Source organism: Nymphaea colorata, chromosome 10 (genome assembly GCF_008831285.2).
Source record: "Nymphaea colorata isolate Beijing-Zhang1983 chromosome 10, ASM883128v2, whole genome shotgun sequence".
NCBI lineage: Eukaryota > Viridiplantae > Streptophyta > Magnoliopsida > Nymphaeales > Nymphaeaceae > Nymphaea > Nymphaea colorata.
In genome coordinates, this window is record NC_045147.1 from 14,311,619 (window position 1) to 14,327,724 (window position 16,106).

General features: G+C 38.7%; 4 protein-coding genes across 8 annotated transcripts in view; 3 read left to right on the top strand and 1 right to left on the bottom strand.

Annotated features, from left to right (window-relative positions):
- Nucleotides 1-1,968: 1,968 nt before the first annotated feature.
- The window catches only part of LOC116263238 (protein yippee-like At4g27745), a 21,888-nt gene continuing 7,750 nt past the window's right edge, over nucleotides 1,969-16,106 (top strand). The window contains exons 1-5 of one of the 5 annotated variants that reach the window (XM_050079944.1): nucleotides 2,522-2,584; nucleotides 2,690-2,767; nucleotides 3,419-3,561; nucleotides 3,792-5,170; nucleotides 6,153-6,278. In XM_050079944.1, coding sequence (XP_049935901.1) covers nucleotides 2,752-2,767; nucleotides 3,419-3,561; nucleotides 3,792-4,019 — 387 coding nt within the window. In that variant the 5' untranslated portion in view covers nucleotides 2,522-2,584; nucleotides 2,690-2,751 and the 3' untranslated portion in view covers nucleotides 4,020-5,170; nucleotides 6,153-6,278. Of the gene's footprint in view, nucleotides 2,123-2,521; nucleotides 2,585-2,689; nucleotides 2,768-3,418; nucleotides 3,562-3,791; nucleotides 5,171-6,152; nucleotides 6,279-16,106 lie in introns of those variants that run through there. The other 4 variants (XM_050079943.1, XM_031642897.2, XM_031642896.2 and 1 more) reach the window with 4 other exon arrangements.
- On the top strand, nucleotides 7,576-10,933 carry LOC116263241 (uncharacterized). Its single transcript, XM_031642899.2, has 3 exons — nucleotides 7,576-7,770; nucleotides 7,871-7,958; nucleotides 10,583-10,933. The coding sequence occupies exons 1-3, from the start codon at nucleotides 7,657-7,659 to the stop codon at nucleotides 10,714-10,716; spliced, it is 336 nt and encodes a 111-aa protein (XP_031498759.1). The 5' UTR covers nucleotides 7,576-7,656; the 3' UTR covers nucleotides 10,717-10,933.
- On the bottom strand, nucleotides 12,316-14,528 carry LOC116263237 (probable serine/threonine-protein kinase WNK4). The gene is given in 6 exon segments (XM_050079942.1): nucleotides 12,316-13,184; nucleotides 13,322-13,369; nucleotides 13,372-13,765; nucleotides 13,843-14,000; nucleotides 14,089-14,309; nucleotides 14,432-14,528. Coding segments are annotated over 5 exon segments (1,581 nt in total). The 5' UTR covers nucleotides 14,282-14,309; nucleotides 14,432-14,528; the 3' UTR covers nucleotides 12,316-12,396.
- The window catches only part of LOC116262640 (probable serine/threonine-protein kinase WNK6), a 1,811-nt gene continuing 432 nt past the window's right edge, over nucleotides 14,728-16,106 (top strand). The window contains 7 exon segments of the mRNA XM_031642123.2: nucleotides 14,728-14,774; nucleotides 14,877-15,104; nucleotides 15,228-15,247; nucleotides 15,250-15,369; nucleotides 15,372-15,446; nucleotides 15,535-15,683; nucleotides 15,769-16,099. Of these exon segments, the coding sequence (XP_031497983.2) occupies nucleotides 14,728-14,774; nucleotides 14,877-15,104; nucleotides 15,228-15,247; nucleotides 15,250-15,369; nucleotides 15,372-15,446; nucleotides 15,535-15,683; nucleotides 15,769-16,099 (970 nt within the window).

A 16,106-nucleotide genomic window follows, 5' to 3' on the forward strand; every position in this document is an offset into this window, starting at 1 on the left:
ACATAACACGTACATGCACGAGAATCTTTCTGATAGCAAAGATTGACAGTAAAACAACAAGAATTGCATCCAACAAATATGCTCACTGATGTGAACAGTATCGTGTTCACATATTTATTGGTGCTGTTCTTTTGTCATTTCTATAAAGTTCTTGTGGTGATAAGTAGGAATTGTTTGGCGAATAGAACAATTTATCAGTATTTCATGAATCTGTTTCAAAGATTGATGTAAACTCATTAGCACCTAATTCTAATGTTTTATAAATTTGCCTCAATTTTTAGGGTATATTCATGTAAAACTTACTTAGTGTTTTAATTGTCAAACAACCTTATAATGTATCTTTTTGGTCATTTGGTAGGAAGAACACTGAGTGAGTATCTAATGAATCAGCACCAAATATTCAAGTAGGTTTATGGAAGAATAGAGTTATTGTTCTTAATGTTTAGGACAGATTCATTGAACACTCTCTCAGTGTCTTTCCTGCCAAACGACCTCATAACGCCATGTGAGATTAACTACTTGTGAATGTAGGGTATAATGATATCTTTCATTCAAACCACATATATAAATACCTGCTGGTTTATTCTAATTCTTTTGGAGGCCATAGGATCTAGTTTCTGAACATATAGAAGTCGTGAGACAAGAGTGATTTTTGTGTACGAATGTGTACATTACACTCCTGAAATGTGGTGTGCAAGGTCCATCTTGGTAGATCAAGTTGTGTGCACCCACGGCAACAAACATACAACCATCAAAAAACGAGAAAGTGTTGGAGCATTTTAAATTTTTTTTTATCAAGATGTGTACTTTTTAGTCTTTTTACTTTTTATAATTTCCTTTTTATATGGTCATTACATGCAAGAAGGTGCATATAACCAGTTTCGCATTCTTGAAGGCATTGAAAGAAGCTCCTAATTGAGCAATTTCATGTGTTTGCTAATTATTTGCTCTTCATTTAAAAAGCCGCTGTTACTTCTGCAGAAAAAAGATTAAAAAAAAAAAGTGTCATTAGGCTCAAGATCCAAACATATCGTGAACGACTTTAGTGTGTTCTGGAACACATTGTAGTCAATTTCATGTTCATGCTCAAACATGGTCAAGATTCTGCTTGGTGTTGTACTTGTTTTTACCTTATTTTCTTTTTATTATGGGATTATATTGACAGCTTTCTTGATTTTTTTTTATTTTTTTCTACTTTACAAATTTTTTTTTTTTTGAGAACTAGCGATTTAAGCGGTATCGATTGAGATAGATCAGGTAAACGCGTGGACAAGCCCATATATATGATTTAGCTCAATACAACCACAAAATGAATTGTTCAATTTTTTAGCAAGGTGCAGAATGTTAATGTCAAATATTCAATATGATTTTACAAAATCTATTTTAGTTCATCTAAGTGATTTCATCTTTTTGGTCAATTCAAGGGAAATTTATGATTACTGCTTAGTGTCAGCACTGAATATGAAAAAAGAATATCTAAACAGATTAAATTTATATGTTTGCAGTTTGCAGAAGGAAGGAACCATGGAAAGGTGTCAGATTCTCCTCATACATGTTCGCTGAGGTGTCTTACAATCTCTGGATATCATTGAGACAAAATTTGGTATGAAGTTGAGATGTTATCCAGCTGCATAAAAATACAATTACGGATTAAAAAGACAAATCTAACCTTCCACCCAGTTTTTGCAACACTTGAATGAAAACCAGGTTTTCACTAAATTGAGTTTTTTTTGGAACCCAGTTTCGTGCCTTCTCAAACGCCTACTAAAGGACGGCATTTTACCTCTACACGTCTTTTTTTAGACCCCAGGGGTCTACAAAATTGAGAATTAGGTGAGGAAAGTGCCAACATAATAAAATTATAATAATAATAATAATAACAACAGCAATAATAATAGAGTAAGTTATATGTAAAATATGGTTCCTTAATCTCTTTCTCTATTTTTCTTGTTTATTTGATATATTTAATAATATTCAGTTTCAGCGACGTGGATTTTGGTCAGGCAGCCGTCGCCGCCAATTCTGGAAAGAGAAACTCTTCTCTCGGAGACTCGGACGAGTCATCAAAACGCTCTTGGCAGCAATCCGCGGTTGTCTTCGACAATCGCCATTGAACAATCAGGTCGGTGTCTTCCTCGTCTGATGATTTTACTTGAGTTTTTTTTTTAGTTCCTTTGTTTAACTTTTTTTTACATTGCATTAGAAAACTCTCTCTCTGTCTCTCTCTCTCTCTCTCTCTCTCTCTCAAAATGGATGCCGCAATTCGGTGTTTGCGTTGCTGAACTTTTTCCCCTTGTCCTCTGTAGTTTTGGTGTCTATTTAGTAAGAAAATCTACAGTAACCCGACTCTTTGATCTTGAAATTGGAGTTCCCAAATGTATAAATTCTTGATGGGTCGCGTGCAATTCGGTGTTTCTAACTGAAATACGAAGGCGATCCCCATTGGTTCTCAGTTTTGCATCTTCTTCCTTTGGTTTGAGTTCTTTCCTTGCCGATGAGGTTTCTTCCTGGATAAGGTATTGGGGCTTTCGATACAAAGGGACAGCTTGGTGTGGCCGAATTTCTAGAGATATCTTGTGTTCGAGTAATTCCTTGTTTTGACTTTCCCTTGTTTCTTACTGTTCCTGCTAAGCTGTCTTTATCAGGATTACCTAATAAGAGGATTTTCTACCATATCTCTTCGGTGAAGGTTGTGCGGAAGTTATGCGCCTGGTGCATCTTCTTGATGAATAGAGATATTTGGGCACTGTGATGGAAGAAACTGGGGGTGGGTGTTACGCCAGTGAAATGATTTATAAATGTCTGTATTTTAGCAATAACCTGAGATATGATGTTCCGCTTGTTGTTGCCACCTTGAAATTATTATAAATTTATGTTTTCTTAAGCGATAACCTGAGTTGTGATGTTCTGTTTGTTTGTTGGCATCTAGCAACTTTGCATTCTTTGGCAGGTTTGATCTAATTGCTGATTTTATTCAGGGTCGAAATATGTGTTATGAACTGCTTGGCGTCTTTTCATAATATGAATCTTTTGCGATTAGTATAGCGTCAAGTAAACACGACACATGAAACTTAGGAAGAAATTATCGTGTCTGCTTGCTGTAATTAAAGATGAACTTCCTATTTTCTAGCTCATATGCTTTAGGCCAGGTTATTTATTAACGTCAAATGGTTGATGGATAAGAATAAAGCTCCTGATCTACGTCGTTTTTTTGTTTTATTATTTTATAAACTTGTTCGGTTTTGATGCCTTCTAAGCATGGTGTTTATTCTTTACACTCTGCTTATTTTTATTTTTAGTGCTGATGTTTTGGTTTCAGTATTCCTTCGGACATGGATTTGTTCTTGAATGGAAGTTAGCATGCTTGTCATGACTAAGTTTTAAACTTGTTTGGTTTCAATTTTACTTGATGATGTAGTGATCTTACAGAGTGAAGTAGCATCTGTTGAGCTGTACAAGACAGAACTGATGGTTGAATCGGATGGACCACGACTATATAGTTGCTGCAATTGTCGGAATAATGTCTCTCTTCACGACGATATCATATCGAAGGCATTTCAGGTGACTGCTTTTAGCCATTGCAGACTTTTTTGTGTCTTAGCATCTGACTTGTTTTTGGGGATCCCTCATAATGACCTGCAACAGATTTCTCTTAGTTTACTTAGAAATTCTCTTCCTAGCTGCTTGCATTCTGTTTTGCTGAATTCAACTCAGCTACCAATTTTCCTCCAAATTTGCACTTTCATTCTATTTTCACCATAGTGTATTAATCGTGTCTGTAATCTGTCTAGGGAAGACATGGCAGAGCATTCCTCTTTGCTCATGCAATGAATGTAGTTTTAGGGCCAAAAGAGAATCGGCAGCTGATGACCGGTTTGCACACAGTTGCTGATGTTCATTGCTGTGAATGTCGGGAGATCTTGGGATGGAAGTATGTAAGGGCTTATGAAGAAACACAAAAGTACAAAGAAGGAAAATACATATTGGAAAAGTTAAAGATTGTCAAGGAAAACTGGTAGCTCTTTCTGTTCTGCTTTGTGCTGATGTCTGCGACTTCTTTGGTGGTGCATCCAGATGTTCATCATGTACAGAAATCTTGATAGATGAAAATATTCAGCCATTGCTGATTGTGTATCCTCTGTTGCTGCAGCCGGTGGTCTGTGTTCTGGATTCAAACTGCTATCTGTTTTATTCTTATTAGTCTTGTTCATTCATAAAGTCAACTGTATATAAGTGGAAGTTCCAAAACGAAGGATTTCTGTTGACAGTTCATCCTTCACTGAACTGGACATGAATTCAATGTGAACAGTGTGTACCTTCTTACATGGTGCTTGCATATCTGAGAAAATGGTTTTAGATGTTTGTTATCGTTGCAGTCCACTTTATGATTCCCTCCTACTCTTGACTTGGAAATAAGCGAAGTGAAAGTCTTCTTGGAGACAACCGGTAAGTGTGAAATTATAGAGACAAGAATAGCGTGGAGCCCGTGCAAGGATGACACATAAATGACTAAGTGAAATTCTTGCAAAGACAAGTTACGTATTGAGGGGAGGCATAATTGCCATGCATGAAAATTCAGTGGTGTTTTGATGATGACCGCACAAGTTGTCTGTGGAGAAATGTAAGTGGCAATGTAGAGGCATTCTTTAACAAAATTGAAAATGCTAGAATGCCTGCAGGACAACCAGATCTTTGTTCTCTGTAAAGTACTTGGTGTTTGAATGTCTATGGAATGTTTACGTACTTTTTGAGGTATTGAGATCTGGTCACTGCTTGGACAATACATCTGTTGTGCCAATTGAAATCCATGGCGGCCTTATCTCTATTGACCTCGTGGGTATACTGGTAAGCTTTAAGGCAAAAATCACAGCTTAGTGACTAAATACCGGCAAACGATCGGATAAACTCGTGGGCAGTGGCAGTAGAGTGTTTATCCTATCAATCTTATGTAACTCTGCAGGTAAATCAAATGAGAGGTGGTTATTACCAGTGTATGGACAGACATAAATCGGATTTGAATACAGTACAAGCGTCATTTTCAAGGTTGAAAAGACCGTCAGCAATCTCATTAGTTTGAGATGGGTCATTAAGATCGACCATTGAGTCACGCAAGCCCGCAAGTTGTCGTGGGGTCTTCAAAAATTGGTAGCCATCAAAATGGGATAACGTGGTGAGCACGATTCAAAGTGCCTTCTTATCAAATCATGTTGATCACTTTATGATTTTGACTAAAATAAGTGAAGTTAAAAAGCCCATTATCCCATGGTCGGTAAAGCGGTTCATTTCAAAGGGATTTGGGTTACAAATTCTGCGATCGCTGTTATGATCTAGCCATGCAACCGCGCCCGCCCGCGAGGATCGAGTGAAATTTCACGCAAAAAAAAGTCGGCCCTGCCAGGGCCGACTTTTTTTCGGGTGAAAGTTCACCCGTCGTGGCCCTTACCCATCGACGACTTGCAAGGGCCGAAGCGGAGGGGACGAGTGAAATTGGAAGAGGGGGAATGGGAGGACGCAGAGGGGGAAGGGAGTAGCGGAGGGGGAAGCGACGACGGGTAAGGGAGAAGCGGAGGGGAGAAGAGGGGGAAGGGAGAAGCGGAGGGGGAAGAGGGAGAAGGGAGAAGAGGGGGAAGGGAGGAGCAGAGGGGGAAGGGGGCTGTCCACCGGACTACGCAGAGGGGGAACTGTCAGGGGGAAGGGAGAAGCAGAGCGGGAAGGTTGGAGAGGGAAAGAAGAGAAATAAGGAATAAGGGAGACCGTGAGACCGTGATCTCTTGCAGTCATGGCCGTGGTAGAGAACGCCGGCGTGGACTTGGGGCGTTTGATTGTCATTGGCTGGCCGGAATTTTGGTGACAAAGTGTTTTTTCAGATTTCAACAGTCACTTAGAAAGTCTCTCATTCATTTTACCATGTGCATCAAACACAGTTAATTTTAGTTAATTTTACCTGCAAAAAACTTTCCTATAGATCCTCAAATCGAAGGTAGGTTAAGTTTCATCTTGTATTTTTTTTTAGAAAAATTTACCGTAGTAAATTTACCACGTTAAATTTTTCCTTGCCATCAAACGAGCCTAAAGGAAAGAGAAAAAAAAATGTGAAGTTTTAGCTAGATTTCAACTAAAACATTTTTTTTTTCCTTTGTTGTATGTTCCAGATTTTGAAGAATGGCCCGGCGTATGATATACACACAAACCAAATAGAACCCAATTCGCTTTGCCAATGCATATATGTGGATCTTTGATGCTCTTCATTATCGTAATTTTTGGATAAGAAACAAGATGTAAGTCGTGTTATTTCATAAATAAAAGAGTATCATTAAGACTTTTGAAATATTACTGCCGGCTATGAGAACCTAAGCCCACTGATCTAAATCGGTAGATAAGCTAAACCAGTGGGATTTAATATTGCCAATTCAAAAGGATAATTGCGATCATGCTTTCTTTCAAAACTTGTTCTCCGTTTATTCATTTATTAGACGTTCTGATTTGGCTTTAGTCATATTTGGTAATGTTTATATATTAATACATACTCTTTAAAGCCCTGAGTTCTTTGGAACGCAATGTTCCAATAACAAAAGGGGAGTAAATCAAACATCGGGTGAAGAATGTGTTCCCTCTTTATGAAAGGGGAAATGAACAGAAGGGAAATTTATGCCAACCCTTCCTCCCGCGCGCACGCTTGGTTCATGCTCCTCTCCGCCCTCATACCGCTTCATTCGCCAGGTTCTCTTTCTGTCGCTCAATCTGCCTCCCTCTCTCTCGCATGATGCCGCATGTCTCAGGGGTCTCTCTCTTTCTCTCTCTCTCTCTCTCGCCCCTAAACTCTCACAAGACTTCTCCATCAGTGCGACCGTGGAAATATCTGATGTGGATGTGTGGTGCATGCGGATTGAATGATCCATTTACATCTATTGTTTGTTTGCCTTCAGAGAATTGGAGAGCGTAATTTGCCTATTCGACCCGTCTTTCTCCGTCAAACTGTTGTGCTATATGTTACACGCTTACATCTTGTCTCCTAAACCGTAAATAATCTGAACTCTGCAACTGCTTAGGTTTCCCGATAACAGTAATGTGGTTAGTCTCTTACGCCTCGCTCCCTTGCCCTCGTCCTTTTAATTACTCAGATTCTGCTTTACGTTGCATAGGCAGAAGCTATGCCCTCAGAGCAATTTATTTTCGACTCTTGCATTCTGATTGTGGTTAATCTTGTTGCTTCCGCTTTTTCATGCATCTATTGATCCAATTCTTGAAACTTGAAATTCGAGATACTTTGAGGATTTCACCATATGATGTTCTGAAAGGGATGATAGTTCTGTCCTTCTAGGCGAATGTCTCTATATGTCCGAAGTCGGTGTTTAACCCATCTTCACCAAACGTTCAAATAGTATTGAAACAAGTATAGTCACCGCAAGGGTTCCTTTCTCGAGGACATATTATTCTATTTGTTTCGCACTTGGATTTCAACCTCAATATACTAAAGGCATTTTCCATCTCTTGAATTGATTCTTCATTTTCTTTCTTCGGGTAAAATTTGTTGTGCATGGAACTTATTTATTTTTCAATTAGTTGCAATTACAGCATTTCACAATTGGACAGGTACGAGGATAGTTTGTAAGATATTATTGTAGTCAGCTCCAGTGGAACTGCTAAGTTCTTGAAATGTTGTTCTGCCCAACCTGTGGCAACATGCTGCTAGTGCAGCGCCCGAACCTTGGTCAATCTTCAAGGTTCTTCTGCCCAACCTGTCCATATGCGTATCCTATAGAACGTGAGGTAAGTATCTCTGGGCTTCTTTCTTGCATTTGTTGTTATTGTTTCTGGTTACTATACCTACTTTGTTGTTTAACAGCACTATTATTTCATGATATTGCAGATTTCTGTCAAGCAAAAACTCAAAAAGAAAAAATTAGATTTAGTATTCAACTACGAAGAAGCCATGAAAAATGCGAGCAAAAGTCAAGGTATCTTTCTGTTTCATAAGCACTTTCACTGCATTGAATGTCTATGACGACGAGTTCACGCTTGGATGAAGTGCACATATCAATTGCAGTTTCCACCGCATTCAATCTTGACCATTGAGGTCTCTAGTAAACATCGCTAGCCAGTAGACCCCATAGGAAGCCTGGGTGGTATCTGAAAAAAAGCAATGAAATGACTGGTAGAAACTCAATAGCTAAATTGCCTGCAGTATTTAAAGTATACATGCTTCGCTCAAAGCGAATATTATAATTAAATGGCCATTTATGTAAAAATATTAAAATTTTTAACCGTTATTCATTGTCACAGAAATACAAGCACATGTAACAGTAAATTGATATAAGGCTTCAAATTAATCAATACCCCGTTAAGCAATGTACTTCAACAGTTGGCGATGAACAGGACATTTTAGATATATGCCATATATGCAACAGCTAGAAATTCCATATATTGCATCATGAGACAATACTAACGATATGGATGGAAATGAAGCTGAGGATGTACACACACACACACACACACACACACACATAGAGAGAGAGAGAGAGAGATTACTGTATCAATTTACCTTAAAACCCATAGGGAACAAAATTTCAGGAGATAAAAGGATTCTTTCTTGACTGGGTACTTAATCAATGAATCAGCTAGGTGGTCTAATTGATATCGGATAGGTACTGTTAGGGTCGTCCTAGTTAAAGACTGGGAATGATTAGGCCAACTAGTACCCATCTTGACAAAGCCAACTCGGATTAGCTGCATTATTGAGGTGAATTGCAACAATCGCATTATTTACATCTCGAGACAATTGTATGATGTTTTGGAAAAAAAAAACATTCTCTTGCTCACATTTTTGCAATAAAATTACCAGTAGAAATGACAATCATCTGTGTGAGGAAGAACAGAATGCAAAATTATGTTTTCAGATGAAAACGTGCTTTCTTCAGGAGCTTTTCACAAAGATACGTTGCAATGAAGAATTAAAAGATTCATTAGCATTTTATAACAAAATGTTTTGATATTTATCAAACTATCCTGGTAAAAAGTTAAAATTGACAATAGATGAAACCATTTATTTTACTATGAAGAACGGTTGGAATGTTTCACTTGTACACTTTGTTGATGTCTAACCAAACGAATGTTACAAAGGTTATAAATGAAGTTGTGCGCCGATGGACCTCTCCTCCAGCATTTCCAAATGGAAGTTGTTATTCCACTGTTTCTCTTCAAGCCAGATTCTTTATGGTTCGTATTAGTCAAACAGATAAATAAAAATGAAATAACACATTATGCAGCACTTATTGTCTGCAAAGCTTTTTTTCCGAACTGATTGACTTCCAGTAGAAACTACAGTCCTAATTGGAATCCTACAAAGATTAAGCTTGTGTTACCTTGTGGACTAAGATACCTGAACGATTGGTTTCCGTATAGCTTAGGAGTAATGGCTACGGGTGGACTTGGTCAAATTTAGATCGACTAACCTGTCAAGGCCATAAACCCATGGCCTCCTGGAAACTGTCAAATGCTGAGTTGTATGCCTCTAAGTTTGATGAGGTGAATGTCTAATGTCAAGGAAAGTTTTTCTAATCATCTCATGACTGGTGTGTTTATTCTATGTTGAAACTTTAAATGGTATTTTCATTTATCATGTTTTAACCATCTAGAGGTTGATCGGCATTTATGAGTTTGGTGAACTTCATTTAAATTCTGAGTTGTCCTGTAAGGCCTTCTTTCAATGGCAATCAAAGACTTCAGTGGCTGACGTCGAAAAGTTTTCCTCATTTGAACTGAAATGTTCTGTCATTTGTGATCTCGTGCTTTTTTCTTTGTTTTATCTCCAGGAGTTGAAATACGCCTTTTAAGCTATGAACACCCCTGCTGAGAAATATGTCCTGAATATTGTATGGTTATGTTGATCTAATGATAATGTGGGATGGGTGAAAGTTTCTCTTGCAGTATCAAATGGTCTTCAATACTCTTAAAAGTCCCTGCATATCTGTCATGAAAGCATTCCTTTTTTCATCTTATCTTCATGTTATGATAGAATTATTGCAAGTTTTTCATTTCATTTTCATTCATAAGTTTCCATTTACTATGATTTCTTTCTCATAAAAACATATGCCAGTGGAGATTTCCAAGAACAAAGTTGATTTTCTTTTTTTTGTCGATGCTGCACCCAAGTGTTAATTTATCCTATTGTTGAGAGAGAGAGAGAGAGAGAGAGAGAGAGAGGGAGGTGTTTGCTTGAGGCACTGAGTGGTGGATTGGTAGGAAGTCCTGGTTGAAGAAGAGAGGTCAATTTGCCCCTAAAACATATGGTACTTACTGGGTCCTAAGGAGCTCAAAAATTTTAATGGAATAATCTGAGATGCGGCTGAAATGACAGGATAGATTTCTCCATTTTGCATTGGATCATCATGTGTGGCCTGACACAAAACTCAGACAATGCGTTACTAGTACTTTTCAATAAAACAGGCAAAACATTTTTGCTTTACTGTTGGCTCGATTTCCCGTGTAAAAACAATATTAGAAGAATTGTCCATGTTTTACAGTGAACAACTAGGGATGTTTTTTACCAGTTTCACCAATTGTTTTTTCTTTACTCATGCAGAAACCTGCCCACGATGTGGTCATGGGGAAGCATACAGTTATGACATGCAGACGCGATCTGCTGATGAAGGTGCAACAATTTTTTTCACATGCTGCAATAGATCGTGTGGGCACCAATGGCAACACTTCAATTAACCTAGTCTGTCAAGCCAGAGAGGGTTTGTCAAGAATTGACAGCAAGCATTTCCATCATTTTTGCATGGTTATTTAGCTTGCTAGCTCCTTATCTTTGAAGTTTGGGTAGTAACCTGCTCTTAAGCTTCTCTGTGTTCTACTCCCTTGAGTTCGGTGTCTGCTTGACTGTTAGTTTCCAGGCTATATTAGGCACTTTTCGCCATGCAGACATTCGTCTCCTTGTTGTTCTTGCTTTTTTCTTTACATTGTTTCCTCAGATGGTTCCCAATCAAAACAGGATGAAAAAATAGGACTGCTGTTTGGTGAAATATAGATATGACTTAGGAGAGTTGAACTTTATTAAAACTATGGTTTAAAAAAAAAAACAGAAAACAAAGAAATCCTTTCGGTTTACTTTATCATTCTATGATTGGTGGTGTATGGAGATTCTTCTCTCTATTATGCGCTCGCCAACAAGATCTCAGAACACCTGGTTAAGGGATTGACTTAACGCCTTCAAAATTTGGGAGCTGAAAAGTTACGTACATATGAACATCCATCATATGGTTGGTGTAAATCCATTTGCAGTTTAAGTTGACCTTAAGTAAGCTTCCTAATGTTAGGTTGTGTTTGCAGAATTAAGCTTTGTTCCTGGCAACCCCAGTATATATGTTCGCCACACTAAAGCCTGTATCGATTAATGAAGAACGATATTTGTGTAGTTGGGGGTTTCTTTGATGGGGTTGTCTATAATACCTGCCTTGAAATAGCATGGAACTTGAGAACATTGGGTGGATTTCATTGTCCCAACGGTCGGTATTTTTTAAGATTGTTATTTCAGTATTTTATTTTCTTTATATATTATTTGCTCAAATTTTAAGGATCCCTTCTCTCCTTGATGAATATTTTCGTTCAAGGTTCTCTCTCTTTCGACGATAATTGCAGTACTCTGATTTCTCCGGGGGGGTCCTCACTTTTGCTGAGAACTGCCAAACGAAAGTTGAGATTAAACGAAACTTTATACTTGTTATAATCCTTCAGCTTTTAATTTTAACATTTTTGGCAAAACGCGTATATCGGGCAAATGAGAAAAATGAGGCCTTGTTATGATTACTGACAAAAGTTGCTTCCTGATTCGAATTTCTCTAGAAAACCCTGCGACTTGAATCTGGCGTCTCCCTCGTTGTGAAGAGGAATTTTAAACTTTAACGGCAATGGTTGTTTATGTTTCCGCTGTTTGGTTTGCGTGGCGCGTTAACTTTTTTTACAACTTGAAATGCATGAATCTAATTTTTTCGAGCACGTGTCGATTGATAGTTCAAGCACTGACTGAACAACACTATCTTTTGCCGAGAAGAGTTCGATTGACCTGCCAAGACGTGCTCCTAAGTCCTTGAATCTGATGGAGGTGAAGAGATTAAAACCAGCACTCTTTCTTGCTCTTAACTTTATACAGAGATAGGAAGGGGAGTCCAGGAGTCCTCTTAACTAGTCAGCAGCACAATCAAGCACATCATGACTGCTTGCTTGAGAATCTTCTGAGAAAACTCTTTAATTCATCATGATATTTCCCCACACAGAGAAAGTTGATAAAGAAAATCAAGACGTTGCTCGAACGGAACAAGTTTATTTTCGAGCAAATGATCAAAGACATTCCTCGAAAATTAAGGGAAACAATGATCAATGTCAAGCTAATTAGCGTCAAGCAGCTGGCTGTTTATTCTTTGTGGCCCACCGCTTCCTAGCCTCCTCAAGTGCTTCATCACGCTGCCTCGAGAGTTCCTGAAACCATTGCTGGTACTGCTGGCTAATCAAATCAAATTCCGCTTTCAACTCCTCATCCTCGTCTTCCTCCAAAGACGATGAGGCATAGCTCCGGGTGTTCGCAATATCAGCAAAATCGTTTAAATTACAGACTGACAAATCTAAATTTGCCACATCTGCGACGTTGTTTTCCCTCGTTTCAGGAACCAAATCAACAACATTAGAACATTCAGTTGAGACCCCAGAGGCAACTGACTCAAGGGATTCCTGGTCCGCTGCAGCAGCAGAACTTGAAGGGGAATCAAATCCACCATGGGACATGGCATCGTCTGGTTTTGTAAATGCACCATCCTCATGCTGCCGCTTTATGGAACCCTCCACAGAACTCAGATCAATGCAATAATTCTCCAAATCTGACCCAGACAGGACATCTTCTATGCCTTTGACAGCACTGCTTCCATGTACTCCATCCCATGAATAACCAACGGAGAACCGAGCATGCTCCGGCACCTTAGATTCTGTCCGGACACAGTTTGTTCCATTTTCTGAGGGGGGAACGGAAGGTTCCCACTCAGGTATTAGTTTCATTATCAGGAAATCAATGAACTCTGCAATAAATGTGACATCTTGATCAGAGAGATCTAGCTGCTCCACCATCTCACTGGCCACCGAAAGTGCCGTGTCACTGTCAAGGTAAAACATAAAATGCACATTCTTCACACGACCTACAACAAAAGATATCTTGTCATTACGAAGCTATGGCTATAATTGAAACAACCAAGGCCCAAGGATTGTCTAATGTAACTGACGTGCAAATTCAGTTAATTAATCTTCCCACCCATTATATCAGATCATCACTTACCATCAGGGCCAGCAATCCTCAGAACTAGAGATATAGAATTAGCATCAGTTTGTCTCCCTTCAACCTGAACGAATAGTTCTTTTTGGACCTCTCGTATTCCAAGCTTGGAAAGCAGTGGGTATTTATGCTGTTCCTCGAATTAGTGCTCATAGATGACTGCTTGTAGTCATAATCTATGTCCATTGATAATGGTCCAGACTTCACCTGAGTAACAGAAGCCGCATCAGAGTGCACAGACGAACCTTCCAAGTTTGAGGTTTGGGGCACTAAAGTGGGTAATTGCAGAGAGTTGCAGGCTTGCTCTTTTAAATCAATGTGCTGAAGAAATTGATATTTCAAAAGCTCCCTTGCAGAAGGCCTTTCCGATGCTGGGGCTAGACATTTCTCAATAAGCAACTTTACTTCAGGATCATTAACCATGTCTAAGGCTGCAGGTTTGATCCCCTGAAAGGGAAATAATGGATGAATAGCAATACCAGACATAATAAGATCAATTTAACCTAACACATCAGCAAGCTTACAGAAGAGACTTTCTTATAAATCTGGGCTGGGTTCTTGCATTCACTGTAAGGGTACTCAAATGTGACCATCTCCAATAAGCACATGCCGAAGGAATATATGTCAACAAGTTCGTTGTACTCTTCTTCATAAAGCTCTGGAGCCATGAACTCAGGAGTCCCTAAGGTAAAGAGAGTTGGATAGCAGTAAAGATTGACAAAAACCAAAATCAAAATATCAACCCACAAACAATTCAAGTTATTAGTTACCAATCACGCTTCGGGCACTAGGCTGCTGCATAATAGTTGCTAATCCAAGATCTCCGATCTTTACTTGCCCATGATTTCCATTAACGAAAATGTTATCACATTTCAAATCTCTGTGAATAATGGGTGGATTATGCCCATGAAGATATTGCAGTCCACGAAGAATCTGTCTGGCCCAGTTCTTTACAGCCTTCATGTCCACCTTTTTATGTTTCAGACGGTACCTAATATTATTTGAAAATTTATTTCACTGCCATATCTACAAAGATCTCAAAGTATACCACAAAAATTAAGAATTTCATGATAAGTCATGAAACAATAATTGAAAGGGGTGACTCCAACTTACTTTCTTAGACTCCCAGACGTAAACAACTCCGTAATTATGTTGATGGTCTTCTTCTGCTCATCGACCCATGAACTAAAAATTTGATAATGTTATCGTGTTTAAGCGATTTCAGCAAATGCACTTCCGAATACAATCTCTCTAAATCTTCAGGCGACCGTAAGACATCGCCCATTTTGACTTGGTTCCATGCCACTTCTATCCCATCTACTTCATCAAATGACCTGTATCTGGATAGACAAGGTTAAGAGGCCCAATCCCAACTCTCTTTGTTCTTCACCTTCAAATTTGGATAAACGATGGAAAGAAAAATGGAAGTTTTGGGTAAGGGAGCATTCAAGACTGTGTATCCTTCAAAATTTCCATTTTTTCTTTCCATCGTTTATCCAAATTTGAAGGTGAAGAACAAAGAGAGTTGGGATTGGGCCTCTTAACCTTGTCTATCCAGATACAGGTCATTTGATGAAGTAGATGGGATAGAAGTGGCATGGAACCAAGTCAAAATGGGCGATGTCTTACGGTCGCCTGAAGATTTAGAGAGATTGTATTCGGAAGTGCATTTGCTGAAATCGCTTAAACACGATAACATTATCAAATTTTTTAGTTCATGGGTCGATGAGCAGAAGAAGACCATCAACATAATTACGGAGTTGTTTACGTCTGGGAGTCTAAGAAAGTAAGTTGGAGTCACCCCTTTCAATTATTGTTTCATGACTTATCATGAAATTCTTAATTTTTTGTGGTATACTTTGAGATCTTTGTAGATATGGCAGTGAAATAAATTTTCAAATAATATTAGGTACCGTCTGAAACATAAAAGGTGGACATGAAGGCTGTAAAGAACTGGGCCAGACAGATTCTTCGTGGACTGCAATATCTTCATGGGCATAATCCACCCATTATTCACAGAGATTTGAAATGTGATAACATTTTCGTTAATGGAATCATGGGCAAGTAAAGATCGGAGATCTTGGATTAGCAACTATTATGCAGCAGCCTAGTGCCCGAAGCGTGATTGGTAACTAATAACTTGAATTGTTTGTGGGTTGATATTTTGATTTTGGTTTTTGTCAATCTTTACTGCTATCCAACTCTCTTTACCTTAGGGACTCCTGAGTTCATGGCTCCAGAGCTTTATGAAGAAGAGTACAACGAACTTGTTGACATATATTCCTTCGGCATGTGCTTATTGGAGATGGTCACATTTGAGTACCCTTACAGTGAATGCAAGAACCCAGCCCAGATTTATAAGAAAGTCTTTCTGTAAGCTTGCTGATGTGTTAGGTTAAATTGATCTTATTATGTCTGGTATTGCTATTCATCCATTATTTCCCTTTCAGGGGATCAAACCTGCAGCCTTAGACATGGTTAATGATCCTGAAGTAAAGTTGCTTATTGAGAAATGTCTAGCCCCAGCATCGGAAAGGCCTTCTGCAAGGGAGCTTTTGAAATATCAATTTCTTCAGCACATTGATTTAAAAGAGCAAGCCTGCAACTCTCTGCAATTACCCACTTTAGTGCCCCAAACCTCAAACTTGGAAGGTTCGTCTGTGCACTCTGATGCGGCTTCTGTTACTCAGGTGAAGTCTGGACCATTATCAATGGACATAGATTATGACTACAAGCAGTCATCTATGAGCACTAATTCGAGGAACAGCATAAATACCCACTGCTTTCC